At 51.5% G+C, this 27,725-nt stretch overlaps 4 protein-coding genes across 4 annotated transcripts in view; 1 reads left to right on the top strand and 3 right to left on the bottom strand.

The window, feature by feature from the left end:
- Nucleotides 1–27,725, bottom strand: part of C1RL (complement C1r subcomponent like) — a 60,974-nt gene that overhangs the window by 25,030 nt on the left and 8,219 nt on the right. The gene's annotated exons all lie outside the window — the stretch shown is intronic.
- RBP5 (retinol binding protein 5) lies at nt 4,663–9,951 on the bottom strand. The gene is made up of 4 exons (XM_050747554.1): nt 9,655–9,951; nt 9,192–9,370; nt 5,610–5,711; nt 4,663–5,153 (listed from the first exon to the last, which is right to left on the bottom strand). Exons 1-4 carry the CDS (start codon nt 9,725–9,727, stop codon nt 5,100–5,102), a joined length of 408 nt encoding a protein of 135 aa, XP_050603511.1. The 5' UTR covers nt 9,728–9,951; the 3' UTR covers nt 4,663–5,099.
- LOC126930480 (uncharacterized) lies at nt 10,443–12,145 on the bottom strand. The gene is made up of 3 exons (XM_050747555.1): nt 11,938–12,145; nt 11,236–11,286; nt 10,443–10,935 (listed from the first exon to the last, which is right to left on the bottom strand). The coding sequence occupies exons 1-3, from the start codon at nt 12,121–12,123 to the stop codon at nt 10,870–10,872; spliced, it is 303 nt and encodes a 100-aa protein (XP_050603512.1). The 5' UTR covers nt 12,124–12,145; the 3' UTR covers nt 10,443–10,869.
- Nucleotides 10,871–27,725, top strand: part of CLSTN3 (calsyntenin 3) — a 29,007-nt gene continuing 12,152 nt past the window's right edge. The window contains exons 1-12 of the mRNA XM_050747550.1: nt 10,871–11,625; nt 13,944–14,066; nt 14,506–14,701; nt 16,260–16,468; nt 16,735–16,884; nt 17,137–17,322; nt 17,759–18,040; nt 18,881–18,993; nt 22,189–22,351; nt 23,069–23,122; nt 23,824–23,981; nt 24,118–24,266. Coding sequence (XP_050603507.1) covers nt 11,562–11,625; nt 13,944–14,066; nt 14,506–14,701; nt 16,260–16,468; nt 16,735–16,884; nt 17,137–17,322; nt 17,759–18,040; nt 18,881–18,993; nt 22,189–22,351; nt 23,069–23,122; nt 23,824–23,981; nt 24,118–24,266 — 1,847 coding nt within the window. The 5' untranslated portion in view covers nt 10,871–11,561. The remainder of the gene's footprint in view (nt 11,626–13,943; nt 14,067–14,505; nt 14,702–16,259; nt 16,469–16,734; nt 16,885–17,136; nt 17,323–17,758; nt 18,041–18,880; nt 18,994–22,188; nt 22,352–23,068; nt 23,123–23,823; nt 23,982–24,117; nt 24,267–27,725) is intronic.

Here is a 27,725-nt window from a genome sequence, read left to right on the forward strand (position 1 = left end):
GTCAAGGGAGAGTGGCAGTACCTGCAGCTGGTGACTGGGGGAGTCCAGGCCTGGGATGTGGCCTCTGCTGCTGGTGCCTAGCACCTTGAATGAGATAGCTTCAGTACGTACTGTGGGGGATGGGGGAGTCCCAAGGGCTGGGGGGTTGGGGTGGTTGGAGCTGATGACTGTGCAGCCATCACTGCAGTAGTACTGGGCTGGACAGCTGACCCTGCACATCCCTTTTCTCCTGCATTGAAGCCTTCTCTCCATGGATGGGAAGGCTAGAGTGGCTGTTGCAGCAGGGGTTCTGGAGGGCAGTGCTGTCCTGGGGAGCCCATGCATCCTTCTCTGGGGATGGGGAGTGGGGTGCAATGAGAGACTCTGGATATGGATCCCTTGGGGAGGCAGCTCCCCTTCATCCTTGTCACCCCCAGATGGTTTACCTGCCTGGACAGCAAGATGATGGCTACACTAGCCCCCATTCTCTGGTATGCGTCACTTACACTTTGGTGTAAATATGTCACTGTGTAACCCCAAGGGTAGTGGCACTTGCTGCCTTGTCCTTAACTGAAGAATACAAGGCTTTGCTTCTAGTTAAGAGAATTTCAATCATCAGGTGAAGAGGCAGGGAGTAGTGCAAGTAATGATAGCCAGCATCTGTCAGGGCGCACTCCACTCCAGGTCCTCTGCTGAGCGTGCGTGCAATCTTCACAGAATTCCCAGCAGGAGGGAAATGCTCTTGGTGTTGCCTTGTGGGCTGGTCGATGTGGCTCATTTGCTGAAGGCTGGCGATTTGTATATACTCCTGCAGCTACTGATAGGTGGCATTTCATGCCTGGCCACTATGCAGCACTGCCTCCCAATTTTGGGTGGCATTTTAGGTTCCTCTAGAGCCTCTGAGGCAAGTGATTTGTCCATGAACTCAATGGCCTGGCTATGCTGGTGACCCTCTGCTTGGGCACTCACTGCCCATGGGGAACAGAACAGAGGCTCTGAGAGCTGCCTCCTCTCCCTGGCGGCCAGAGTAAAATGAGGGCAGAGGGAAGGCAGCTTGGGAAAGGGTGGGGTAGGGGGAGGCAGGAGGCTCACCCCCAGCTAGATGGTGGCTCAGGAAGCCCTTGAGAAAGATGGAGGTCCTTCTTGTTTTTGCTGGAAAGGTGAGTGTGGAAGGTCAGCTACATTTTATCCCCCTGGTACCTAAGTGGCCTCTAGTGGGAGTACGTATTCAGCATGGAGCACAGGTTCCCACAGAGCAATGCCATCCTGTTGGCTGAGGCCTGGGGAGAGGGTGAGGGCCTGGAGATTGCTGATTCTGGCCCCTGGGCAGGCAGGGTTCTCTGGGTACTGCTTGCACCCTGGCCTCAGAGGCCTTGGCTACCACTGTTGTTTCTTTCTTTCTGTCCTCCATGCAAACTCGGGTCAGTTATATCAGAGTCCTTCACAGGGTGCCTGGATTTGCCCACTAGGTCTCCTCACCTCTTGCCCTTCACCTCCTGCTGTACCTACAAGGTCTCCCTGATTCCCACCTGCCCATAATCATGGACACAGCCCCAGGATGTGCAGGGTGAGCCCCCAGGGACCCTGACAGCATGGATACTCTGATGACTGAGGGCGTTACCCCAGGGAGAGGGAGCTGGGGGAGATTTCCCAGACAGCTGGTTGGGGGTTATGAAAGTGGCCTCATGGCTGATGCGGTGGCTCACACCTGTAATCCCAGCACTTTGGGAGGCTGAGGTGGGCAGACTGCTTGAGGTCAGGAGTTCGAGATCAGCCTGGCCAGCATGGTGAAACCGAGTCTCTACTAAAAATACAGAAAAATTACGTGGGCGTGGTGGCATGTGCCTGTAGTCCCAGCTACTCAGGAGGCTGAGGCACAAGAATCCCTTGAACCTGGGAGGTGGAGGCTGCAGTGAGTCGAGATTGCACCATTGCACTCCAGCCTGGGTGACAGAAAAAGATTCTGTCTCAAAAAAAAAAAAAAAAAAAAAAAAAAAAAAAAAAAAAAAAAAAAAAGAAAAGAAAAGAAAGGAAGAAAAAGAAAAAGAAAAAGTGGTCCTGGTCCCAGGCCAGGTGGGAGCAGCAGGCTCTAGGGGAGGAATTGCATCCTGTGGAAGAGCAGGGAGCCGCTGGAGGGGGTGAGGGCGAGGGAAGGGGCAGCCCCCACCCTCATCTCCGTCCTCTGCATGCTAGGGATACCAGGCCTCTTACTTGGGGTACTTAAGACTAGACCAGATGTGATTCCTGCATCTTAGGGAGTGACATTAGGGTGGGGGAAAGGGACCAAAATGGCCATGCCTCTGTTGTCTCTTGGGATCTTGGGATCTGTGGTAGCCTCTAGGGGTTCCCTGCTGCCAATAAGTGGTCCAACCATGTTACAGGATTGGACCCCTGGCTGGGATGGCCTTTGTGCTTTAGAGTTGAGGCACTTCCTGCTTCTACCTGAGCTCGTTTTCAACATACAGGCCTGGGCACGTAGGAGTCAGGGTCATGTGGGAGGTGGTGGCCGAGGGGAGAGGTGGGCAGTTGGGAGCGGTACACGGCTAGACGTTGTTGCTCTCCCTCCTCTTGGGATCCCCAGTGGGATGGAGCCCAAGTCCTGGGCAGCACATGGTCCTCTGCTTCACAGGACACACACCTGTACCCACCCTCCCCATCCACTTTCGCTCAGTTTATTTTGGGGAGAGGGCTCTGAATTGACCTTTGGTCTTTACAGACTCTCAAGGACCATCTGGAGTTCCAGCCAGAATCTGGGCCTGGTGGAGTGGGAGTGGGGCAGGGGCCTGCATTGGGCTGACTTAGAGAGCACAGTTATTCCATCTCATATGGAAATAAACATTTTGGATTCCTGATCATATCCCTGGGGTTTAAGACTCTGGCGAACCAAGTCAACTCCACAACTTTGTGTGTCCCTGGGAGGGTCTGGTGTGCGACCCACCTGTCTGTGGCCCTTGTCCCCTCCCCTGCCCTTTCTCCACTCACATCTTGTTCCCACTGGAGACTATCTCTTCCTTCCGAGGATGGGTGGAACCTGATTTGAATGAGGGGTAAGGGTCTTGTGAGGACGAGGACATGGGCTGGGGGTGTGTGTGTGTGTGTGTGTGTGTGTGTGTGTGTGTGTGTGGGAATGGAATATCCAAGAAGGTGGTGGAGGAGGGAGGATTGAATTTGGAGGATCCCTGGCTTCTGCTGCGGTGCATAGCGCCCCCTGCTGCCCGCAGGGGAAACAGCAGCTCCAGCCTCCCACAGCGGTCCCCTCCCCTCTGCCACCCTCTTGGAGATGCCTCTGAAGCTGCGTAGTCCACTCCTGATGCTTGTGTTCCGTTAGGGGGTCTCCAGGCCTCTTGGTGGGGTCTGGCCCCTGGAGGAGTGTGGTCGAGTGGAGGATGGGGACCTGCAGTGGTCATGATCTGGATGCCTACATCACTGGGAGTTTTGAGGGACTGAACCCACTTTAGCTTGGGTCTTAAAACCACCATGGTAAGAAGTGTCAAACTTTGGGGGGAAAATTAAAATGTATAAGAATACTTAGAAAAACCCACCATGGGGGCCTACAAGCTCCTGAGTCAAGGCCTCTGCCAAGACTCCACTGACCAGCATGGTCACTGAAGGGCATGGAGGACCGTCCTGTGGGAAGAGGCTTGGTCGCGCGCTGTAAACTCAAGAGCGAGGACACTGTTGATCTAGAGATGTGGGCGATGGGTGAGTACACACGGAGCATCCTCCTGTGCCTTGGAATGGGACAAGGTGGATTCCAGCAGCCCTCAGAGCTTCTGCTGGTTGGCTTTGCGAAGAAGGGGCTTTCCACTCTACTGGGGACATCTGCAGAGAGGTTGGGCAGGGAATAGGATATTCCATTCAACCCTGAGTTCCTTTTTTTTTCTATTCCAAATTCATTCCAGAGTGTGTGGTAGGATCAGTATCGCACGCCCAGTTCTTGGCCAGAGCCCTAGTGACTGTCTTGTGTGCATGGGGGGCCCAGCCATGGCAGGAAGATGGGGCAAGAGTCTTCATCTGATGAGGGCCAGGGACTTTCCAACTCCCTCAACCCTTCCCCCGGGCTCTGTTCCCACCCTCACATTGAGCCCTCTTCTCTCTGACACTTGCCCCCCTAGGACTTTTATTCTGAAAGAGCCAAGGCCCCTGGAGGTGGAGAGGAGGCCCGAGTCTGGAGCTGGCCTTGTCCCTGAGCCAGCTCCACCCTTCTGGGCTGTTTTCCAAGGCAGAGACTCTGGGACCCTTGCTGTCCTCAGCTCTCCTCTTTATCTCTGGTCTCCAGCCTTTCTGGCCTTTCAGCAGAGGGTCCCTATAGCCAGGACTGCTGGGCTTCTCCCTCCTATGCCCTCAGACCCCTGTATTCCTGTCTTTTATTCCTTGACCTCGCATCCTCCGTCTACTTCCTTTTTCTGCTTTTTCTGGCTTTCTTGCTGCTTGCCCTTCCCAAAGCAGACAGGTCACCGTTCAGAAGCTCCCCGCCTCCCCCAGCATTGGAAAAAGGTCTTACCCCATCCCATCCCTCTTTCCCAACACATAGGATGGAAGTATCAAATAGCCAGATGCCTTCAGATGTCAGAACTGTGGGGTCCGTTGAACCCTGTGTGGGTGGGGCTGTGTCTTGGGCCTGGTTTTGTTGAGTACATGAGGCTTTCTTGAGAATAAGGACAAAGAAATGGACAAAAAGTCTCTGCCGGTAGCCCTCGTTTAAACTCTTGAACCCCAGTCACAGTTTTCCAGAAGTCCATCAGGATAGAATTTTCACTAATCGCCAAATGCCTATAGCTTAGTTCTTTCTTAGAAGGAAAAGAAGAGGTCAAATGGACAGGAGGGAGGGGACATTGGTTGTTCTCAGGGGTTCCTTCCCTTTGCCTGCTTCTTTCATCTGGGAGGCCAGACCTTGACCTGGAAGTGAGGTCACTATTGGGCAGTGGTGTGTGAGAAAGGACTTTGGCCTGGGGGCTGCAAGTTACAAATTAACAAGGGGAGGGATGAGGAGGGACCCAGAGGGAGGGTAGGTGGCCAGAGGCAGGGACAGCTGACCTGGCACAATCTGGGCTTGAAGGGGGCACGGCAGGAGGGTCTGTGGGCTGGTGCTGTCTGGAGGGGCCTCAGTTCCTCTCTGGCTATCTGACCTTCCTGAAGATCTGCTCGCACACTGCATCCCTTGCAGTCAGTTCCTGGGGGAGAGAGGGGAAGTAAGGGGGAGCGAGAAAGAGGGCTTTTGCCAGCCAGAGCCCCTTCCTCAAGGTCCTTGACCTCCATTTACTCCTTCCGGATACAGCAGCTTCAGTGTTTGATGTATGGGCAATTGTATCATTATTCCACATCCTCAACTTTCCACCCCTCAGGAAGGAAGGTGGCTGGGTCAGGGGATGTGAAATGGCTGAAGCCTCCATTGCTCCAGTGATGATTTATGGGCATTCATATGACTCGTAGCCAGGGCCCACCTTGGCCACTCTGTTTCTTCCTCTCCCCACTCCTCCCAGTGCTTTTGCTTTCCCTCCCTGGTCAATTCCTTGGACAGGGAGTGGGGCTGGGCTGGGGGAAGAGTGGTGGACCTATCTGGTTTGGACAAGGGAATGCCTCATAGCTGGAGGCCCTTCTCCCAGACACCCAGCCCCTACCCCATTTACCAGATACAGCATCTCTCCCTCCAGCCAGTGTTTCCAGCCCCGGTTAGGGACCTCCCCTTTCTGCACACACACCAGCTGCTCCTCCTCCCAGGTTACTATGGTCTATAGGGAAAGAGGGAATAAAGACATTGGGAGGCAGGACGCTCAAAATGCTTCCCAACTCACTCTGAGTGGGCTCCCCTTTTACTCCGCAGCAGATACTGTCTGCTCCAGCCCCTCCACTGAGCGAGGGAGCTGCTCTGATTCAGCAGGACTCCCTTTTCCCCTTCAGTTTTTTTTTTTTTTTTTTTTGGTGAGACAAGGTCTTGCTCCATCACCCAGGCTGGAGTGTAGTGGCAGGATCTCGGCTCACTGCAAACTCTGCCTCCTGGGTTCAAGTGAGTCTCATGCCTCACCTACCCAAGCAGCTGGGATTACAGGCATGCACCAACATGTCTGGCTAATTTTTATATTTTTAGTAGAGACAGGATTTCTCCACGTTGGCCAGGCTGGACTCAAACTCCTGAGCCCAAGTGATTTGCCTGCCATGGCTTCCTAACGTGTTGTGACTATAGGCATGAACCATCACACCCAGCTTCCCACTCCTAAAGGTCACCGAGGGGGGCCCAAAGTTGTCTACAGTGACCTTTGGGTGAGAGCAGGGGTGGTAGCAGAATAAGTAGAGGTGAAATTGGGGAGGGCATTTATGAAGAATGGAGACTTTTTTCTCTGGATACTTCTGGCTGACCTAGAGGGACTTTTGAGAAAAAAGAGAGATTGGTTGGAAATCCTACCAGGTAATCTCATTTCTCCTCTTTCTCGGTTTCAAGAACAGCTGAAGTATCCTTAGAAATAAAGAGTCAACCCCTCTGGGCCTGAGCATTCAATCAACCTTACTGAGTTTTCCCATAGGAGAGGCCCCAAACAAGGAGCTCAGAGTCTTGAACGGATAGAGGAGCAGTAAATAGGTAACTGTGACACCAGGCAGTGGGGCAGGCAGAGTGAAATCTTTAAGGAAGTTGGGAGTTAATTAGATTGGAGAGAATGGGAAATTTCTAGCAAGGAAAGAAACAGCTAGAAATAGCGGTAAAAGAGAAAGGCAATTAGTTCCGAAGGGCTCTAACCTAGAGTATATGTGGTGCAGGCAATTGAAGAGCTGATTCACAGAGACCCCTTGTATGCTGAGTTAAGTGTAATAGATGATGTAATGTAATAGATCATCACTGAAAGGGTGTAAGTCAGAGAGTGACATGGTCACATTTATATTTTAGGTAGACCCTGTGGCTACAGCATGCAGATTAGAGGAGGGTTAAGACTGAGAACCAGCTGGGTGCAGTGGCTTACACCCTTAATCCCAGCATTTGGGAGGCTGAGGCAGGAGAATCACTTGAAGTCAAGAGTTTGAGACCAGCCTGGGCAACACAGTGAGAACCCAACTTTAACAAAAACAAACAAACAAACAAACAAGCGAAAAACCAATTTCAGGCACCAGGTGAGAAATGAAGGCCTGAATTAGGGTGGTGATAGAGAAAGGTTAGGAGGGAACACAGGAGAGCCATTTAGAAGAGTGATGCTCAACAGAAATAAAATGGGTCAGGAGCCATATTAGACAAGTAAAGATAAATAGGGGAAATTAATTTAAATAATATATTTTAGTTAACCAAAAATATTCAAAATATTATTGTTTCAGCATGCAACCAATATAAACATTTCCAAAATGCTTGTTTTTTATTTGGCATTGTCTGAAAGTCCACTTACAGCATCTAGATTTGGACTAGTTATATTTCAAGTATTCAATGGCCATCTGAAGTTAGCAGCTGCTATACTGGGTAATGCAGAAAAGTTACAAAGGTTTCTTGGCCAATTAGATGTGGTGGTGGTGGGGTGTGTGTGTGTGTGTGTGTGTGTGCTAGGAGCCTAGAGGTAAGGAAACAAGAGATATTGATTATGACTCCCAGGTCTCTGGCCTGGCTGATTATTGCCATTAGTGGAGACAGTAGATATAAAAGTGGGGTAGATTTGGATAGGAAGACGGTGAATTTGAGTTTGACCTTGGGCCTTCAAATGGAAATTGGTTCCAGGACCCCCACCCCACCAAATCTGCTGAATAAAATGGCTTAGTATCTGTAGAGAACCTATGTATATTCCCCTGTATACTTTATTATTATTATTTTGATACAGAGTCTTGCTCTGTCACCCAGGCTAGAGTGCAATGGCGTGATCTTGGCTCACTGCAACCTCTGGCTCCCGGGTTCAAGTACGTCGAATTCTCCTGCCTCAGCCTCCCAAGTAGCTCGGATTACAGGCATGAGCCACCATGCCCAGCTAATTGTTGTATTTTTGTTTTTTTGGTTTTTTTGAGACAGAGTTTTGCTCTTGTTGCCCAGGCTGGAGTGCAGTGGCGTGATCTTGGCTCACCGCAACCTCCGCCTCCCAGGTTCAAGTGATTATCCTGCCTCAGCCTCCTGAGTAGCTGGAATTACAGGCATGTGCCACCATGCCTGGCTAATTTTTTGTATTTTTAGTAGAGATAGGGTTTCTCCATGTTGGTCAGGCTGGTGTCGAACTCCCAACCTCAGGTGATCTGCCTGCCTTGGCCTCCTAAAGTGCTGGGATTACAGGCGTGAGCCACTGCGCCCGGCCTAATTTATGTATTTTTAGTACAGACGAGGTTTCACCATGTTGGCCAGGCTGGTCTTGAACTCCTGGCCTCAAATGATCTGCCTGCCTCAGCCTCCCAAAGTCCTGGAATTATGGGTGGACTTTTGGTGGAATTATGGGTGGACACCACGCCCAGCCTTTTCCCATATGCTTTAAATAATCTCTGGATTACTTGTAATACCTAATGCAATGCAAATGCTCTGTAAATAGTTGCTATACTGTGTTAATTTTTATTTGTATCATTTTGTATTTTTTTTATTTTTATTTTTCCCAAATATTTGCCATTTGCAGTTTGCTGAAGCTGTGGATGCAGAACCCATGAATATGGAGGGCCAACTGTATTTTGTAGGCAGTTGAAAACATTGCCCTGGAGCTCAGGAGATGGCTCTGGCTGGAGAATTCATGCCAAGGGCAGCCTATAGATGGAAGCAGAAGGCATGGGTGTAGATGATTTAGCCTATGGATAGTGGGCAGACAAAAGGGAGAAAACATTAAGAACAAAACTCTGGGGAGAAAACTCCAGTTTAAAGAATTAATAGGAGGATTAGGATCTGCAAAGAGGCCAAGAAGGAATATGTAAGAAGTAGAAAGAAATGCAGGAGAGTGAAGTTATTGATGCTAAAGTAAAAGAGACTCTGGGTGACCAACAGTGTCACAGGCTAGAGAGTGGGCAAATGTTTGCTCTTCGGTCTGGGTGTCCCTGTTCTTTGCCCTTTGGGCTGGTGAGAAGAGAGGGCAGGGAAGAAGTGGGAGAGAGACAGGGAGCACCAGGACCTGTTAGTTCTGGAGACTGGTATCCTGGGGACTGCGTTCCCTGCTGTGGTGACCATTCCCCTCCTCCCCCCTGCTCTGGCTGGGGAAGGTCACTTTGTTTTGCCCCATGTTGTTAGGAGTCTCCTGTGATGCCTCCTTCTGGCCACCGCCCAGCCAGGGGAAACGTACCTGGCATTTCCGTCCGTCCACACTCCTGAGGTCCTCCTCAAACTCCACTCCCACATCGAACTGCACAGTGTAGTTTCGGAAGGTGCTGAGCGTCCTCACCGTCATGTGGTTGCCCTGGTGGTCGATCTCCTTGTCGGGCTTCAGTAGCAGCGCGATCTTCCTCACAGCCAAGCTGATGTCTGTGGGAGCTGCCTCTTAGTAGGGGTGCTGCTAGCCAGCCAGGAGCTCCTCTGCCAGCAGCAGCCCCTCAGGGCTGTGAGTTTCCCTTCCTTGGGTCTGGGACTATGGATTCACCCCCTCCTACCAATGCCTGGTTAGAAATGGATCCCAGGTCAGGCACCAGCCTCCTGAGCCTTTCCACAGTGTCCAACCCCGGGCATTCCCTCTTCTCCATGGGACCAAGAGGCAGGAAGAAAGAGGGGAGAAAGGGAGTGACAGGGGTCTGGGAGGGCGAAGACATTACTTAAGGCTTGCAGGTAGTCCTCCATGTTCTTCTGTGAGACAAAGCAGTAGTAGCCAGTGAGGTTGGGAGGCATTGTGTGGATCAAGGTTTCAGGAGAATACAGGAGACAGGGTGAGGAAGGAGGGGGCGTTGTCTGGCAGGTGAGGCTGAGAGACTCAGGCCAGCCGGCACACACAGAGACAGGATGTGTAACGGCCTGGTTACCAGGGCTTTTTATAAGGCTGGGGCCCTGTTGCAATAAGAGTCCCTATCAGACTTTCTCCCTCCCTCTATGGTGAGTTTGGGGGTGGTGTCTCCAGCCTGAAGAAGGGGCAGGGATTTGGCAAAGTTGTGTCTGACCTTGGCTTTTCCTGAGGAAAGAACCTGGAGCAGGATCTGGGGCTGTCAGTCATCCAAAACTCAAACCATCCAAAGGCCAGTTTTGGCCTCCACCTCATTTTTGGCAGGCTTGGGAACCCTCCCAGGGCCTGAGGGTCAGTCTTTCCTGGGAGGCACCTGAGGCTGGTCTGGCTGTGTGAGGTGGAGATGAGTTCCAGCAATATCCTGAGATCCTGGGACTGAGTGATGTTGGAAGATGTGAGGGGAGGGGTGAGGACAGCCAGCTGCCCAGAAGCCACCATGAAGAGCACCCTGTAGGCCTGGCCCCCAAAGCTCCCTCAGGCAATGTGCTCAACTGGGACCCCAAAGTGGCTTTCCAGACTCTTGGTCCTAACGAGCCTTTAGGAGGGAGGCAGAGCCCGAGGGCTGCTGAGTTCAAAGTCCGGAACAGACAGCCAGAGAGGAGTTTGTTGGCTATTCTGGAGAATTTTATTCTCTTTGGCTTGGGACCCTGAGGGTTTTCTCTCCCTCTGAGTCATCGATGAGACCATAACCCCCAGTCTCCAGCCCTAGGACAGCCCATGCTTTCCAGATGTATTTCTGTGAAGGTGGGGTGGAGGCGCCTAAATAATATTGTGCCCCGCCCCCAGCTGCCCAGTTCTGTCTCGAACCTGCCATCGTCCCGGGCTTCAGAATCCCCTGGGCTTGGTTCATCACGGTTTAAGGTGAAATTCGGGGCGAAGGAGGGAGGCAGGTAGGCGGGAGGAGGCGACCGGTCCCTACAGGTGCGCGCGCGAGGGGTGCACGACGTCCTATCCCTCCTCGGGTCCCAGAGCCTCGTTACCGCCCTGCGATTTCCTCGCAGACCTTGGCTACAAATGCCAGGATTTCTCAGACTCAGACTGAGGGTTTTACTTCACTGTTCCCAGAGGGCACGCAGCAGGGATCTGTGGATGGAAGGGGCTGTGGAAAGAGGTTAATGCAGAGTTTGGGGGGCGGGGTGACGCGGCGCCACCCCTCCTGGCCGCCCTCAGGTCCCGCTGACGTCTCTCTTCTCCACCCCCTGGCTTCTGGCTTCTTTCTCCCCACGTCCCTCTTCTTTCCCACCCCCCTCCGTGGCTCTCCAGCTTCCTCCCCAGCCCCCGCAGTTCCTCGGCTCCCCCAAATTGCAGCCAGGGGAAGGAGCCCTGAAGCTCTCCAGCCCCGACGCCCCAGTCCCATTGGCTCCCTCCCCCGCTGCAGCACCTGGTACCCCCCAGTCACCTGATTGGCCGGCGGCGCCATCAATCGTTGCCCGGCTGTGCTGACGTCATCCTGCAGTAGCGGGGTTGGGGTGGGAGTGAGAGAGTGAGGACGCTGGGCTGGGGGAAACTGGAAGCCACTGCAAGTCCCCCGCCTCAGCTACCCAGATTGGGATCTGCCCAGGCCCGCTTTATGGACTCGTGTGGGCGGTAGGCTCCTTTAGGTCCCTGCCCTGCTGTCCCCCGCTCCTTAGAGACCCCCTGTATCCCTCCCGCAAGGTGGAATCCGCAGGCTGGAGGCTCCCAGGGGAGGCAAACGCCTGGCCCTGCCCTGCCCCACGCCGCACCATGACCCTCCTGCTGCTGCCCCTTCTGCTGGCCTCTCTGCTCGCGTCCTGCTCCTGTAACAAAGGTGAGTGAGGTGGGGGTGGGGGTCCTGAAAGAGGGGTGTCGGGCAGCGCCGTGCGCGGTAGGGGTGGGAAGGTGTCGAGGCTCCCTGGCACCTGACAAGTGTCTGGTCCTCTTCTGATCACCCGCCTTCCCATCCATGTTCTCAGACCTGCTCCGTCTCCTCTCCCTCTCTTCCTCCCAGCTACACCTTCCTTTCCGGTCCATCTCTACCCATGCGTTTCTCTTGCTGGTCATCTTGCTCCCATTTGGTCTCCATTGCCGTCCTGTGGTCTCTATTCTCCCCCTCCCCCAATTTCTACGCGCCGGTGGCTACCTCGGGTCTGGGAAGGATTGCCCCCGAGCGGGTGACAAACGTCTCCCAGCGGCTCTCCCTTTCACTGGCGCATGCTAAGGGTGTGTGGCAGATCCATCTGCTTCGCCTCCATCCCATCCTGGGGAGAAAGTATTTGCTGCAGTTCAGCAATTCGGAGCACGTATGTTTTTGCGTGTGCCTCTGCATTCATACCCTTATGCCTGCATCAGCTGGGCTGTGGGTTACCAGAGCTGCCCTCTCTGGCAGACAGCGGATACATTCAGCTGGGCGGGGCTGTCGGACGGACGGAGAGGGAGGACATGGGGGGTGGGGGGCCTTGCGGGCAGAGGGCTCAGGTAGGTGGAAACGGATGGAGACTGGCAGGAAAGGGCAGAAGTGGGTGTGTGGGGGGCGCTAAATGAGTAGTGAGAGGGAAAGCTGAGAAGGAGAAGACCGGAGATGAGGCGTGGGAGGGGGTGAGGAGGGGATGGAAAAGGGTAAAGGTGGAGGCAGAAAAAAGAGGGAAGAATGAGAGGAAAGTCAGGAAAAGAGTGAGTCAAGGAGGAGCCCAGGAGCCTAGGAGTGAAAGGGAGCAAATGCAGAGACCGCAGGGGGCCAGGAGGAGAGGAGACAGAGGCTCAGAGACCTGGGGAGACAAGCAGGGTGGGAGCGGGAGCTGCGCAGAAGGCGCCCAGCCCTGCCCTTCCATGGCGCTCTGTTCCTCTCCTGCATCTCTGACCTCAGCCTCCCCTCTTAGCCTCCTGCCACTTCCTGTACCGCCTCCTGTGCACCATCTTGTGGCTTTCTCCTCAGCATTCAGGAAGGGGTTATGGTGGTCATCAGTAAGAAAGCCTTCCCATGCCACAGGCTTGCTGGGGTGTGGTTGAAGGAGAGAATGGAAATCAGGGTTTCTTGCTCACCATGAGATACAGGGAATGAGGTTCCTTTTGGTGACTCAGTTTCCTTCTGCCTCATGGGTGTGCTTTGGGAGCCTGGGTGTTGGCTTGATGGGATTAGATAGAGCAAGTGTGGAGGCTGGGTTGGGGGGTGATGTGGAAGAGGAGGAAATATGCTTCCCCACAGTCCCTCACCAGCCTGAATCTGGTAGAAGATGGGGAGATTGGGAGTCTGATGAGTCCCGCATCCATTCTGAATTGGCTAGTGGTTGAAGGGCAGAGGGGTGGGGTAGATAAGAACTGGGATTGAGTTCTGTATAAAAAGTGGGTTTCAGGGAGTGTGGTTTGATGGTCTGGTGGAGGACATAGAAATGTGCCGGTTTCGAATGTGTTCTCCTGGGTGTGGGGGTGGGAAGCAGGGACAGGATTTGTCATGTTTCTAGGCCAGCCCAATAATCCCTTAGGATGACGGCTCTGCTGGGTCCAGTTGCTCGGCATTGATTCCTCTGCTCCATTCCTGCCCCTCTCTGCCCCCTCCCTCTGTCCTATATATCTTCACTTCTCTCCTTTCTCCCCATCCTGTGTTCTGGGAGAATGGCCTCAAGTTGGGGCTTGGCTGGGAGAAGTGCAGAGTGAAGGAATCAGGATTGAAATGAGTTAGGAGGAGGATAAGCAATCAGGATCTCAGGAAACTTCTACCTCTTTTTCTAGTTTCAATTCTGTCCTTAATCTATCCCTTCCCTTTCCAGGGCCTTCTCACGGCCCACCACTGCTCCCTGAAGTTCCCAGTCTCCATTCTCTAGCATGTGAAATCCCTAAAGAACATTCTCCACATCCTGACCATGGTTCCCAGGGAGATAGTGATCCCCTCCTTCTCACCCCCAGGGCAGGTAGTTTCCATGGGAACTGTCTACCCTACTATAGGAGAAGGCTATGACCTTCCGCAGACCCCCTGACTCCTTTAGTAGCTGATTTCTTGTCCTCAACCACCCGCCTCCTGTAAGGTGCTCGTATAGGGGGTGGAAAGGGTGAGGGTGCTGAGGTGTGAGTTGTCTGGGTCAACAAGGGTTGTTGTGGGAGTAGAGGCCCTGCTCACAGGTGCTTCCTCTCCTCTCCCTGGGTTGGGGCCAGCCAACAAGCACAAGCCATGGATTGAGGCAGAGTACCAGGGCATCGTCATGGAGAATGACAACACGGTCCTGCTGAACCCACCACTCTTTGCCTTGGACAAGGATGCCCCGCTGCGCTATGCAGGTAATTGGGATTGGGGGATGGCAAGGCAGGATAGGACAGAGAAAAGTGGGTGGGAGGGCCAAAATCAAGGGAGGGAGGGAAGGTCCTGGGAGCAATGAGAAAGTAAGGGAAGAGGCCTTGGGAAAATAAAGGTGGGCTCAAGGAGGGAAATGGGCTCCATTGAAGAATGGAGATTGAGTCAGGGGTGCCAGAAAAGGACATGGCCAGGCAAGGGTTAAACACATCATGATTTTGTCAGATCTCAGGCCTGGAGGCTCTGGGAGGTTGCTGCTCAGGGAAGCTGGGCTTGGAGTTGTGTGTTTGATCATTAATGCTTTTATGCCTACAGGAGAAGGGACAGGGCTTCGGGAGGAGAGGTGGAGCTGGACCCCAGGTGGGGAGGCTGAGGGTGGGGAAGGAGACATAGCAGCCTCACTCCTCCCCTTCTCCCCTTTGCCAGGTGAGATCTGTGGCTTCCGGCTCCATGGGTCTGGGGTGCCCTTTGAGGCCGTGATCCTTGACAAGGCGACAGGAGAGGGGCTGATCCGGGCCAAGGAGCCTGTGGACTGCGAGGCCCAGAAGGAGCACACCTTCACCATCCAGGCCTATGACTGTGGCGAGGGCCCCGACGGGGCCAACACCAAGAAGTCCCACAAGTGAGCAAGTCCTTATCTCCTGCCCCATGTGTTGCGGGGTCCTCCTCCCTTCTCCCAAGCCCACCATCCTCTGTCAGTGCGGTCATCGAATGTCCACCCCCATCCGCTGCTGTTCCTAGGACTTAGGGAACCCCATCCCCTGCTGTTCCTAGGATTTAGGGACCTTCAGGCAAGGTGACAGAAACGTACAGTAGACTTCAGTGGATCTAATCTTGGTTTTGCCTCTCGTGACCTTGGGCAGCCTAGCCTCTCTGGACTTGCTTTTCCTTATCTGTAAAATGGAGATTGTGATGACACCTACTTCATAAGGTTGCTGTGAAGATTCCAGGAGATGGTTTGTGTTGAAAGCATGCACCACAGTGCCTGATACACAGTGAAGGGCTCAGTACATGGGCGTAATGACGAGGAGGAGAGCAAGAAGGAAGAGGATGAATACACTCAGCACGCATCCAGATTCCTTTCCACTGCCCCCTCCAGTCTATTTGCAGTGTATACCACACACACGATCCCTAACATATACATATAGCTTTAGGTGAGGGTGGGCAGGGGATGGTTGTAGCAAGAAAGAGGCTCGGGTCTGGGACACCTACGCCTGTTGCCAGCTAACTTCTTGTTTGAGAATAAGAGAAAGATCTTCAGTCAGGATGCCTGAGCCACTAAGAGACACTAGAGATAAAAATGCTCTTTGTGACTCAGTTTCCCATTTGAAGATAGGACCCTTGCCTCTGGGGCCTGGGAGCCGGCGTCTTGGCTGGGGGCAGGGCTCAGTATGAAGGGCCTTGACCCAGCTCTGCTTGCCTTGGCGCATGACTACGGAGGGGCCACATGCACGGGAGGCAACGCTGCCCACACGTGCTCTTCAGATGTGTCAGATGACTTGTGACCTTTGTACAAATGCCATTTCCCTTCTTATGGCTGGTTTTAATTTGGCTTTTACTCTGCATCTTCCTCGGTTATCCCCCTGGAGCTGACTGTTGTGAAGGAAGGCCCTGCTGGATTTTATGCCTTAGCCTGCCTCTTGGCATCCTTACCCATAGCATTCTGCACAGAAGTCATCAAAATCAGCTCCTGAGTACCCCGGGGCTTGTTCCTTATCCCCTACCTCAGTCCCCTTTCTTCGGGCCCTCCCCCTGGTGTTGTCCTCTCCCTGGCATGGCTCTGATGCAGCTTGGTGCTCTGTGGGGTGGCGAGGAGCGTGCTGGCTGCCTCAGTCTCAGGGATAGACGGGCAGGCTGCCTCCTGCTCTGGCTCCCGGTCGGGATTCCTGCTTGCTCCTTTCTGGCATATGGGTGTACCGTATTGAGGCTGTACCTTGGTGTACAGTGTTGAGGCTGTATCTCGTTGTGCCCATATTGAGGCTGTTCGTTGGTGTACAGTATCGAAGCTGTATCTCGGTGTACTGTATCGAATCTGTCCCTCCGTGTGTCATATCAAGGCTGTATCTTGATGTACCGTATCGAGGCTGTACCTCGGTGTGCTGTATCAAGGCTGTATCTCGATGTATAATATCGAGGCTGGCTGACGTGTCCCCATCCCTCCTCCCCTCTGGTATGTGCAGGGCCACTGTGCACGTGCGGGTCAACGATGTGAACGAGTTTGCCCCAGTGTTTGTGGAGCGGCTGTACCGTGCGGCTGTGACAGAGGGAAAGCTGTATGATCGTATCCTGCGGGTGGAAGCCATTGATGGTGACTGCTCCCCCCAGTACAGCCAGATCTGCTACTACGAGATTCTCACACCCAACACCCCTTTCCTCATTGACAACGACGGTGAGTCCGCCCCTGGCTTCCCTGGCCACCCAATTCCCCTTGTGCACCCACCTCCCTCAGGAGAACCCGGGGTTCCAGTCTCCACTTTCACTCCTCAGACCCTTGCCTCACCCTTCTTCCCAAATGGAGCCTTCCCTTCCCAGACGCCTTTTCCCAGCGTCTTGCTGCCTAACCTGCCTGCTGCCCGATGAACTCGCACATCCTCCCCTCTCTGCCCTGGGCTTTCTCCAGTGCTCTAACGCTCTGTCCTCCTGACCCCACCCCAGGGAACATTGAGAACACAGAGAAGCTGCAGTACAGTGGTGAGAGGCTCTATAAGTTTACAGTGACGGCTTATGACTGTGGGAAGAAGCGGGCGGCAGATGACGCCGAGGTGGAGATTCAGGTGAAGCCCACCTGTAAACCCAGCTGGCAAGGTGAGAGCTCAGCGCTGGGCCCCATCTTGTGAATCCTCTTTTTTCTTCGTCTCTCTTTCTGTCCCTTCTGACAATCATGGGGGCTAGGCTAGGGCTTGGAGGATATTGGGGCAGGTTTGCAGCTATCTCTTCTAGCCGGGCCATCCTGCCAGGAGTCCCAAACTGTCCATGGACATGGCAAGAGGAGCATGGAGAGGGGAGGCTGCTTTACCCTTCTCTCTCCCCATCGCCCTCTCTGTCTCACCCATGCAGGCTGGAACAAAAGGATCGAATATGCACCAGGCGCTGGGAGCTTGGCTTTGTTCCCTGGTATCCGTCTGGAGACCTGTGATGAACCACTCTGGAACATTCAGGCCACCATAGAGCTGCAGACCAGCCATGTGGCCAAGGGCTGCGACCGTGACAACTATTCAGAGCGGGCGCTACGGAAACTCTGCGGTAGGTGTGCTCCCAACACTGCCTCAGGCCCATCCCTTCCCATCTAACCTCTGTCCAAACTTCTCCAAGACTCTGCTTTATGTCACCTCTGGCCATCCTCAGGTGTTTATCCATAGAGGTTGTGACACATGGTTAGCTTCTGTGGCCCAAAAGGCAGGTACATATGTCTTTGGCAAAAATGCATAGTCGTTGCACCAGACAGTCATGAGATGCATGGTGGAACGATGGTGGGGAGAGAAGAGCTGGAGAATGGGTTCACTTTAGAGATACTCTTAGAAGAGAGTTCATCCCTCTCTTGTCTTTGAAAGGCCACAAGAGGTGGCGAGATATGCTGCAGGAAATCTTTTCCCATCAGTCCCTCTTTCCCTGCCTCCTGCCCATTTCACCATCTGCTGCTTCTTGGCTCTGACACTTGTGCCTCCTGGGGCTCCCACAGGTGCTGCCACTGGGGAGGTGGATCTGTTGCCCATGCCCGGCCCCAATGCCAACTGGACAGCAGGACTCTCGGTACACTACAGCCAGGACAGCAGCCTGATCTACTGGTTCAATGGCACCCAGGCTGTGCAGGTGCCCCTGGGTGGCCCCAGTGGACTGGGTTCTGGGCCCCAGGACAGCCTCAGTGACCACTTCACCCTGTCCTTCTGGATGAAGCATGGCGTAACTCCCAACAAGGGCAAGAAGGAAGAGGAAACCATCGTATGTAACACTGTCCAGAATGGTGAGCCTCCCCTCCAGGCACTAGCCAGAGAGGGAAACTGGCTTCTTTTCCTGCCTCTGTCACTGCCCATTGTGTGACTGTGAACAGGTCACTTCCCTTGTCTTCATTTGTGAGGTGCAAGTGCCAGGTGTGATATGCCTTGATTCTGTGCTTTATCCCGAACATGACATGTTGGATCCTACTGCGTCAGAGTGCAATGGGATTCCTTGCTGCTACTCTCATTTTCAGTTGCCCAATCAACTTCCCTGTGTCCCACCATGTGGTAGGCTGCCCCCACCCCCTATCTCCACTCCCATTAAAACCCCTCCATTGCAATGGGAAAGCCTGGGTAATGGTGTGCCCCATTCTTTCATCTTCCCATTTTGGGACTGGTTGGCCCCATCTCCGAGCCCTGTTCTTCCCTCAACTGCAGGGCTTACTCCACTGGAGAGGGCTCAGTCTTGACCTGCTCTTTCATTTCTAGCCACTTCTCCAACCTCATTTCTCTTGACCTTGACAACTCTTTCGAAAAGGGTTGTCACCCATGATGTATGTATTAACCAAAGGACTGATGAAGAGCTGGTGAGGGAGTGGGCCCGCTGACGCTCCCCCCTCAGCCAGCCAGGGTGCCTCAGAAGCCCAAGTTATCACTTGGACTGGAGTGTGTGTGTGTGTGTGTGTGTGTGTGTGTGTGTGTGTGTGTGTGTATGAGAGAGAGAGAGAGAGAGAGAGAGAGAAACGCTAGAGAATGAGGGAATGAGAGAGGATTAAGAGAATCCAGCGTCCTCTCCTTCCTGCTGCTTTGAACTTGTTCTGGCCTCAGCCTCTGTACTTGACCCCGTCCCCTTCCTGTGCCCTCAGAGGATGGCTTCTCTCATTACTCGCTGACTGTCCACGGCTGTAGGATTGCCTTCCTCTACTGGCCCCTGCTTGAGAGTGCCCGCCCAGTCAAGTTCCTCTGGAAGCTGGAGCAGGTGAGGCCAGAGCCAGGCTCCTGCGAGGGCTGAGTAGATGTGACTCACTTTTAGGAAAGGACCTTCTCTGGGCAGGGTCAGCATTTTCTGGGTTCCCCTTGCACTCTCTTTGCTTCTCCACTTTCAGCCCCTGACCATTCTACTCCCAGGTCCTCTTGTTCCCTTTTCCCAAGGCTTGTTCCCTGCAGAAAGCACTTCTGGATTAAAAAAAAAAAAAAAAAAAAAAAAAAAAAAAAAAAAAAAAAAAAAAAGAACAAATGACTACTAACAGCAAACTCGACCAACCATCTATTTCCTCCCTGTTTTATTCCATCTCTCTCTTAAATAGGACTTTAACAGTATATGTCCCTGACTTTCAGGCAGTTAGCCTGTTGTAATCAAGATAAGTCATTCTGAGGTACACAGATTGGGTTTGAGTCTTGCCAAGGGAATTTGCTGGCTATGAAATCTTTGTTAATATGTGTAAACTTCAGGGTTAAAAAAAACCCTGTTAAATAGGGATAAAAAGAATTCTGTATCCCAGAGTCGTTAGGATTAAATGATGTAATAGACCCTTGTAGACTGAAAAGCACTCCCTCTGTATATGTTAATTCTCACTATTATCAGCCCTGATTATGGAGGGATAAATAAAAATGGATAAAATATTTAAAATCCTCTCTTGAGCCAAGAGTTGCAGCCTCTTTATTATTTATTCTCCAGGCTGACCGCAAGGACCAGTGAGGACTAATTTGAGTTTTCACTCCTTCTGTTTCTCTTGTAAGTCCTAGTGGAGTGGCTGAGTAAGCAAATGGCAAAAGAAAAAAAGCAGAACAGAGAAAGAGAAGTGCCCAGATAATTTATAAACTAGATAATTTAGGGCTATCTACAAAAGCTTTGCTGTCTGTGGCACTCTTTTAAAGAGACAGTCTGCCATTTGCTGCTTCTTGATTTCCGCTCCCCCCCCCCACACGTTGCAAATATTGATAATGTCACCCTTGCTATCTTTCTTTAATTCAACCTCATTTAATCAACCAGTATCTATTAAATACAACTAAGTCTCTGTCATTCAGCTAGGTTCTGGGGGTACAATGAATGAAACAAAATCTTTGCCATCATTGAACTTACATTTTAGTTGGGGAGATAAATTTTTAAAAAGTAAATAGACATGTAAAAACGATAAATTATGATAAATGCTCTGAAAGTAGCAAGCAAGGGACTGGGGCAGAGCATGGAGGGAGGCAAGGAGAGGAGAAGTCACCTTGGATTGGATGCTCCTGGGGGACCTGACTGAGGCGGAATTTAAGCCTAGTGCTAAAGGATGAGAAACAGCTGCCTGTGGGAAGAGAGTGGGAAGGTTCCAGGAAGAGGGAAGAGCAGATGCAAAGACCCTGAGGCAAGAAAGAGCTCAGCATGTCCCAAGCATGGAAACAGGGCCAGTGAGGTTGGAGTACAGTGAACAAGGCTGGAGATAAGTTGCAGAAATGGGCAGTGATCAGGTTGTACAGTGGACTTTTTCAGCAGAGTTAGTCTCAATTTTTGTCATATGAGAGATGGGAAGTGTTTTTTGAAGGATTTAAAGCAGAGGCATGACCTGATCAGATTTTTACATATATATATATATATATATATATTTTTTTTTTTTTTTTTTTTCTTTTTTTGAGACGGAGTCTCACTCTGTCACTAGGCTGGAGTGCAGTGGTGTGATCTTGGCTCACTGCAACCTCTGCCTCCCGGGTTCAAGCAATTCTCCTGCCTCAGCCTCCCTAGTAGCTGGGACTATAGGCACAACTAATTTTTGTATTTTTAGTAGAGACGGGGTTTCACCATGTTGGCCAGGATGGTCTTGATCTCTTGACCTTGTGATCCGCCTGCCTCGGCCTCTTAAAGTGCTGGGATTACAGGCGTGAGTCACCGCGCCTGGCCAGATTTACATTTTAACAAGATCCCCTTGGCAACTGTGGGATGGATGTATTGAAGAGATCTAATGGAGACAGTAAACAGGACTGTTGCAACAGTCTTCATGAAAGGGGTTGGGGACATGACTGATGTGTGGCAATGGAGACGGAGAGTCCTGCACAGAAACCTGCAGCTTGTAACTCTGTTTGGACCTGGGATCAACAGCACCTGCTGATGGACTGGATGTGGAGGCTGAGGGAAAGGGAAGATCAAAGTTGTTTCCTGTGTCAGCCACTTGAGCAGCTGGATGGATGATGGAGCATTTATACTGCCTGGGGAGAAACTGAGGGAGTTGGGAAAGGGCATGGACTTGCATCTTACATGTGTTAAATGTGAGATACTTGTGGACATCCAAGCAGAGAACCTGGCATTCAGAGGAGAATTCTGGGCTGGAGATGCAGATTTTGGAGTTACCAGTGTATAACTATGGTACCCAAACCCATGGCAACAGATGAGGTGACTTCTAGGAAGAGAGTGTAGAGAGGAAAGAGAAGAGGGCCTAGGTCTGAGCCTTGAGGAACCCCAATATTTGGAACTGGATGAGGCAGAGTACTCTGTGCCTCTTTTTCCTCTGACCATCCCCCGTTCCATCTTGGCTGGCCCTAGGAGAGACTGCAAAGGGAAGCAATATTTATTTTAGTGCTTAATGGTGGGTTAGAAGCTACCTTAGAGATAAACTGTAATCCCAGCTACTTGGGAGGCTGAGAGGATCACTGGAGGCCAGGAGTTTGAGACCAGCCTAGGCAACATAGTGAGAGCTCATCTCTAAAAAATAAAAAAATTAGCTGGATGTGGTGGCACATACCTGTAGTCCCAGCTACCCCAGAGGCTGAGGTGGGAGGATTGCTTGAGCCCAGGAGTTTGAGGCTTCAGTGAGCTATGATTGCATCACTGTACTCCAGCCTGGGGGACAGAAGGAAACCCCATCTCTAGAGTTTCCAGTGCCTTACATACATACGTAATACATAAGTTTTTTGGGGAAATTTATTCATGACAGTGTGTTACGCCTCTTAGGAATATTTATAGCTTTAATTTTCCCTGAAGAGTGGAATCTTTGCTACTAGGCTGATTACCTGATAGATTTTGGACAAGGATGTTATTCCTTGAGCTGGATAGGCAGCAAAGCACTAGTAAGCCCTATTGGTAGAACTGGGAATAAAGGGACCGTCCCCTGTCTCCCAGGAGACGGGGCAGTGCCTGGGGTTAGCTCTCTGAAGAGGAATTACCTGAGAGGCTCTTGCCCCTACCCTACTCGCCTAGGTCTGTGATGATGAGTGGCACCACTACGCTCTGAACCTCGAGTTCCCCACAGTCACACTCTACACCGATGGCATCTCCTTCGACCCTGCCCTCATCCATGACAATGGCCTCATCCACCCGCCCCGAAGGGAGCCTGCTCTCATGATTGGGGCCTGCTGGACTGGTAAGTCCCTCTGAGTCTTCTCAGTGAAGACTCCAGTGGGTTAGGATTTGGGAAGGGAGGTAGGCTGGTGAGGAGCGAGGGCAGTCTGACGCGGCGGCTGAGGCCACCTCATGCATCTCTCTGCAGCTGGGCAGGGGGACTCTGAAGATCTCCATGGAGGGGACCACAGCCTCCCTCCCATATCTCGCACTAATCCAATGGGTCATCACCTCTGACTCGGAGGAATTAATTTCTCAGGCATCCCCAGACTCTCTGTAACTCCAGCCCGTTTCTACTTTGTTCCATCAAAGCGATGATGACTTCCATAGCCTGTTCCCCTGCTTAAGGAGAGTAACCCCTTAGAGTGTCCTCAGTCTTTCAACTTTTAAGCCATTAAAAAACTTTTCTCCTCTTGGGAGTGTGTGTGTGCACATGTGCCTGCCTGTCTTACCAGAGCCCACGTGTTTCCTCAGCAGTGTATCGTATTTGGGGGTTTGTCTCTAACAGAGGCTGGAGAGTTTGGGACATGACAAAAGAAGGGTTGGGGTTGAGCTTAGAGGTTGCAGGTTATACACGGGAGGGTCAGAGTCCCATGTGAACATGAGAGCACTCATGGGGATGAGAGGAAGACGTCTCATTCCTCCCTGTCAATCTCCACATCCCTGAACTCATCACCACTGTTTTTTTTTTGTTTGTTTGTTTGTTTTTTTTTTTGTTTGTTTGTTTTTTAATCCCCAGAGGAGAAGAACAAAGAGAAGGAAAAGGGAGACAACAGTACAGACATCACCCAAGGTACTCTGTGTGTAAGAACTGGAGACTAGAGAGTTCTCATCCTCACTTTCTCTTCTAAGATCGCTTTTCCACCCCAAATCCTATCCAGCCTGTGGCAGCCTCCTAGGCCACCAGGTGGCAGAGCCTCCAAGAAATACAGCAGGGCGGAGGCTCCTGGAGTGGTAAGGCCAGAGGCAGCTCGGCTGGGTTCTGGGTGTCCTGTCCAGCCCACAGAATGAAGAATGGGGCTCTCTTGGTGGCTTTCCATATGGCAGAAGGGAGGTGGCAGGAGTCAGGAGTCAGGTCTGGGCATCTGTGAAGCTCGCTCACATCCATCCTGGTCTCCCTGCATGTCTGGAAAGGCGTCCTCTCCTGCCACCTCCCGCTTCCTCCTTGTTTTGACTCTTTCCTCCTGTTGGTCCTGTTTCCTTTTCTTCCTCCCTCTCATCTTTGTTGCTTCTACTTTTCACCCTTTTTCTTCTCCCCTGGCTTTATTCTGTCTTCTTTTGTCTCATTTTCTCCCTTCTCCAGCCTCCCCTCTTATCTTCACTTCTCCTTCACCTCTCATCACTTTTCCTTTTTTTTTTGTTTCCACATTTCTCCTTTTTGTTTTCTTTCTCGACTCTTCTGCTCTTTCTCTCCTTTCCCTTTCTCTCAGCCTTCATCCTTTTCCATCCTCCTCTCTTCTCACCTTCTGTCCTGCTCCTGTGTTCCCACCCTAGGAGACCCTTTGCCGATCCACCACTATTTCCATGGCTACCTGGCTGGTTTCAGTGTGCGCTCAGGTCGCCTGGAGAGCCGTGAGGTCATCGAGTGCCTCTATGCATGTCGGGAGGGGCTGGACTATAGGGATTTCGAGAGCCTGGGCAAAGGCATGAAGGTATTGCCCCATCCTCTAGCCCTGTTCTTCCCCGCATGCTCCCCGCCCCTCCCCCTTGCCCTACCCCTCTAGCTCTGCTCCCTTCCTCTCCCACCTCCTGGCCCTGCTCTCAGCTGTATCTGTATCTGGGGCCCAGGTCCACGTGAACCCCTCACAGTCCCTGCTCACCCTGGAGGGGGATGATGTGGAGACCTTCAACCATGCCCTGCAGCACGTGGCTTACATGAACACTCTGCGCTTTGCCACGCCCGGCGTCAGGCCGCTGCGCCTCACCACTGCTGTCAAGTGAGTGTTGGGTAGGGCAGGGCAAATCATTGAGCAGAGCCAGACTGTGTCACAGGTCCTTGGCCTAAGGCATCACTTAGAGCTAGGCATACCTCTTTTGTTTTATGGATGAGGAGACTGGGCCCTCAAATGGAGAGGGTCACAGAGCAATATTGGTAGAAGAGTCTGGACTACACTCAGATTTCTCAACAATCAATACGTTACTCTTTCTACCAAGTCACACTTCTAGGGTTTTCGGGCTTTGATCTCCTTTATCCCTCTGTGCTGATATGTAAAGTGGGACACAGGATTGGGAGTGGGGAGACTGGACATTAATTCTGACTCAATACGAATTGCTTGGATAACCTTGGGCAAATGGTGAGTCCGGGCTGCTTCACTTGTTTTAATCTTGCTTCACCAAGCTCTTGCAAGGTCACATACGATGACGTAAGTCTAGGGGTTGGCAGTCCTCGGCCAAATCTGGCCTGCTGCCTGTTTTTGTAAATAGTTGTATTGGAACACACCAGTGCCCATTCATTTGCATATGTCTATGGCTACTTTCACACTGGGATGGCAGAACTGTGGGTAGTTGGGACAGAGATCATATGGCCCCGCAAACAGAACTATCTAATCCTTCATAGAAAAAGTTTGCTGGCCGGCCGTGGTGGCTCACACCTGTAATCCCAGCACTTTGGGAGGCTGAGGCAGACGGATCACGAGGAGTTCAAGACCAGCCTGGCCAACATGGTGAAACCCCGTCTCTACTAAAAATACAAAAATTAGCTGGGCGTGATGGCACATGCCTGTAATCCCAGCTACTTGGGAGGCTGAGGCAGGAGAATTGCTTGAACTGGGGCCTGGGAGATGGAGGTTGCAGTGAGTCAAGATTGTACCACTGCACTCCAGCCTGGACTATAAAGTGAGACTCTGTCTCAAAAAAAAAAAAAAGAAAAAAGGAAAGTTTGCTGACCTCTGAATTCTAAGTGAATGACTTTTGGTGTCTTTAAAAGAAAAACTGTAGATTGATTATTTCAAGGTTTGAGTATATACTACATGTTTAAAAATACAGATCAATTGAGAGGCAATGAAAGTATGATAGTTAAGAGCATAGGGTCTGTTGCTAGCTTTTTGGCACTAGGCAAATGCTATAAAGTAGTGATAGCAATAGAGTAACTCATGGAATTGTTATCATAACTACATGATATAATCTGGATCAAATGCCTAGCAGAGAGCTGATGCTGCTTAAATGCTGGCTATTATTACATGAAGGCGTTTTCAACCCTTATTATGGTTTATGGGCTGTTTTTAGGAGATACTGCCATCTAGTGGGTGAATTATATGCTTTAGGAGTCAGGATTTCTGCGTTCCAATCTTGTTACCCCATCCCCCATTCTGCCTCAGTTTCTCTGTGAGCTATCTTTGTGAAGATAAACATCTCAAATTTGCCCCTATCCTGGGAGGGGTGGATTTAGAGGGGAGAGCGCTCTGAGCCCTAGAGGGTGACTGGGTGTGATCATCAGGCCTCAGAGTTAGAGCTGTGGAAGGGCCCGGGCCGTGGCTTTTGGGAATTTGCTGGTTCAGGGTATGGAGCTGAAGGTCACAGGCAGATGAGTTAATGTGGGTGCAGCTGATTGCTGAGTATGCACCCCACCATGTCCCAGTCAGAGCTCCAGTTGTTAAAGGGCTGTCATTCAGTTATGACAGGCTTAATCCCTCAGAGGCCAAGGCATTGCCTCGTTCCCTCCAGTGCTCAGGAGCCGTGTCAGAAGGGAGGGCTCTGGTTTTTGGCCTAGGGTGGAGCTCTGCAAGGGGAGTTCCTGCAGGGGGAGGAGTTGACATTTTCTTTGCTGAGTGGCTCATCTGAATTCCTGCTATCTTTTTCATGCCCAGGATAGAGGTTTATCCAAGGGCTTGGAACCTGCCTATGAGGAAAGGGGCCTTGATGTTTTCTCTATGAGGTTAAGAAACAGAGTTTACATTTCTCCGTATCTAAGGTTACTACATGGTTGGTGCTATCCTTATACTTCCCTGAGGTGATGGGAGGAAATATAGAGGGATATGTGTGCGTGTGTGTGTGCGTGTGTGTGTGCATGCAACAGAGACAGACAGGTACCTAGCAACACTTCCCTTTCCCTGATGCTTCTCCTTGCCCCTGTTCATGTGGCTTTCGTAGCTTCCAGTTTTCAGTTCTTGGACGTCTGTCTATTTAAAGCCAGATTTATGCAGCTATTTGGTCAATGCCTAAATGCAGGTTTTCCTTAATTTTTTTTTTTTTTTTTTTTTTTTTAGTATTTTCTTGGAAAGCCCATCTACTTGTGGCATTGACCCCCAAACAGATAGATACCACATCTTTTTCTCTAGTATTGTCCTCTTTCCACAGCTTTTGACTTTCCACCTGCTTCCTGTAGCCTCTATGTAGAAGTTCCGCCAGCACCTCAACTGAATGAGCTAATGCTGAAATAATCAAGTGCAATCCCAAACCAGCCCTCCCCCTGAACTCTCTCTCTAATGATGTCTCTGGCCTTGCAGTCACCCAGAGCTGGAAAGCTCTGAGTCATCTTTGATTCTTCCCTGTCTTATCTTCCACTGCCCATCGGTTGCCAGGTCACCTGGACCCTGCCTCTGTGCTGGGTGTCTGGAATCTGTCTCCTCTTTCTTTTGCCGCTGTTACTATTCTAGCCCAGGTCTTATTACCTCTTGTCTGGCCCATTGCCTCCTAACTAGCTGACCTATCTCTAGTCTTCTAATTTTATTTATCCTCCACTCTGAGGCTGGGTGAGTGATCTTTTGCGTTTTCATCATCACACTTCCCTGATGAAAAAGATGTCAGTGGCTTCCTCTTGTCCACTGCATAAAAATGTCAAATGTGCTGGGCGCAGTGGCTCACACCTGTAATCCCAGCACTTTGGGAGGCCAAGGTGAGAGAATCACTTGAGGCCAGAAGTTTGAGACCAGCCTGGACAACCAACAGGCTGCATGCCTGTAGTCGCAGCTACTCAGAAGGCTGAGGTGGGAGAATCACTTGAGCCCAGGAGTTCAAGGCTGTAGTGAGTCATGATTGCACCACTGCACTCCAGCCTGAGTGACAGAGCGAGACCCTGTCTCTAAAAAGTTAGAGAAAAAAAGTCAGATCTTATCATGGCATTTAAAGCCACCAGCCATCTGGCTCCTGGTCGTTCCTGCCTCATATTCCTCTACTCCCCTTAGTTAAGCTTCTCGCCATCCACTCTGGGTCAGTACTACCCTCCTTCAAAGGCTAGCTCAGTTGCTACTTTCTCTGATCATTCCTACCTTCCTTTTCCAAGCACCCTCCTCTTATCCTAGCCAGAACTAACCTCTCCCTCCTCTGAACTCTTCTGGTTGTTTGTTCCACTCATATGTCGATGACTATATTTACCTTTGTTTTAACTTTTGTGTGCCATGTCTAATCTCTCTACCAGACCAGCAGTGCCTGTGGGTCAGGCCTCCTGTTCCCCTTGG

Source organism: Macaca thibetana, chromosome 11 (assembly GCF_024542745.1).
Source record: "Macaca thibetana thibetana isolate TM-01 chromosome 11, ASM2454274v1, whole genome shotgun sequence".
Classification (NCBI taxonomy): domain Eukaryota; kingdom Metazoa; phylum Chordata; class Mammalia; order Primates; family Cercopithecidae; genus Macaca; species Macaca thibetana.

Bases quoted from the DNA above. Each gene is read 5' to 3' on its own strand.
- LOC126930480 (XM_050747555.1), bottom strand. From the start codon at position 12,123: ATGCAGAGGCACACGCAAAAACATACGTGCTCCGAATTGCTGAACTGC. The intron at 11,287-11,937 runs GTAGCCACCGGC...CCGCTACTGCAG, and splicing joins CAATCCTTCCCAGACCCGAG to GATGACGTCAGCACAGCCGG. The intron at 10,936-11,235 runs GTGACTGGGGGG...CTCTTTCCACAG, and splicing joins TGGCGCCGCCGGCCAATCAG to CCCCTTCCATCCACAGATCC.
- RBP5 (XM_050747554.1), bottom strand. From the start codon at position 9,727: ATGCCTCCCAACCTCACTGGCTACTACTGCTTTGTCTCACAGAAGAAC. The intron at 5,712-9,191 runs GTACGTTTCCCC...CTTTCCCTATAG, and splicing joins TGGACGGACGGAAATGCCAG to ACCATAGTAACCTGGGAGGA. The intron at 5,154-5,609 runs GTAAATGGGGTA...TCTCTCCCCCAG, and splicing joins AGGGAGAGATGCTGTATCTG to GAACTGACTGCAAGGGATGC.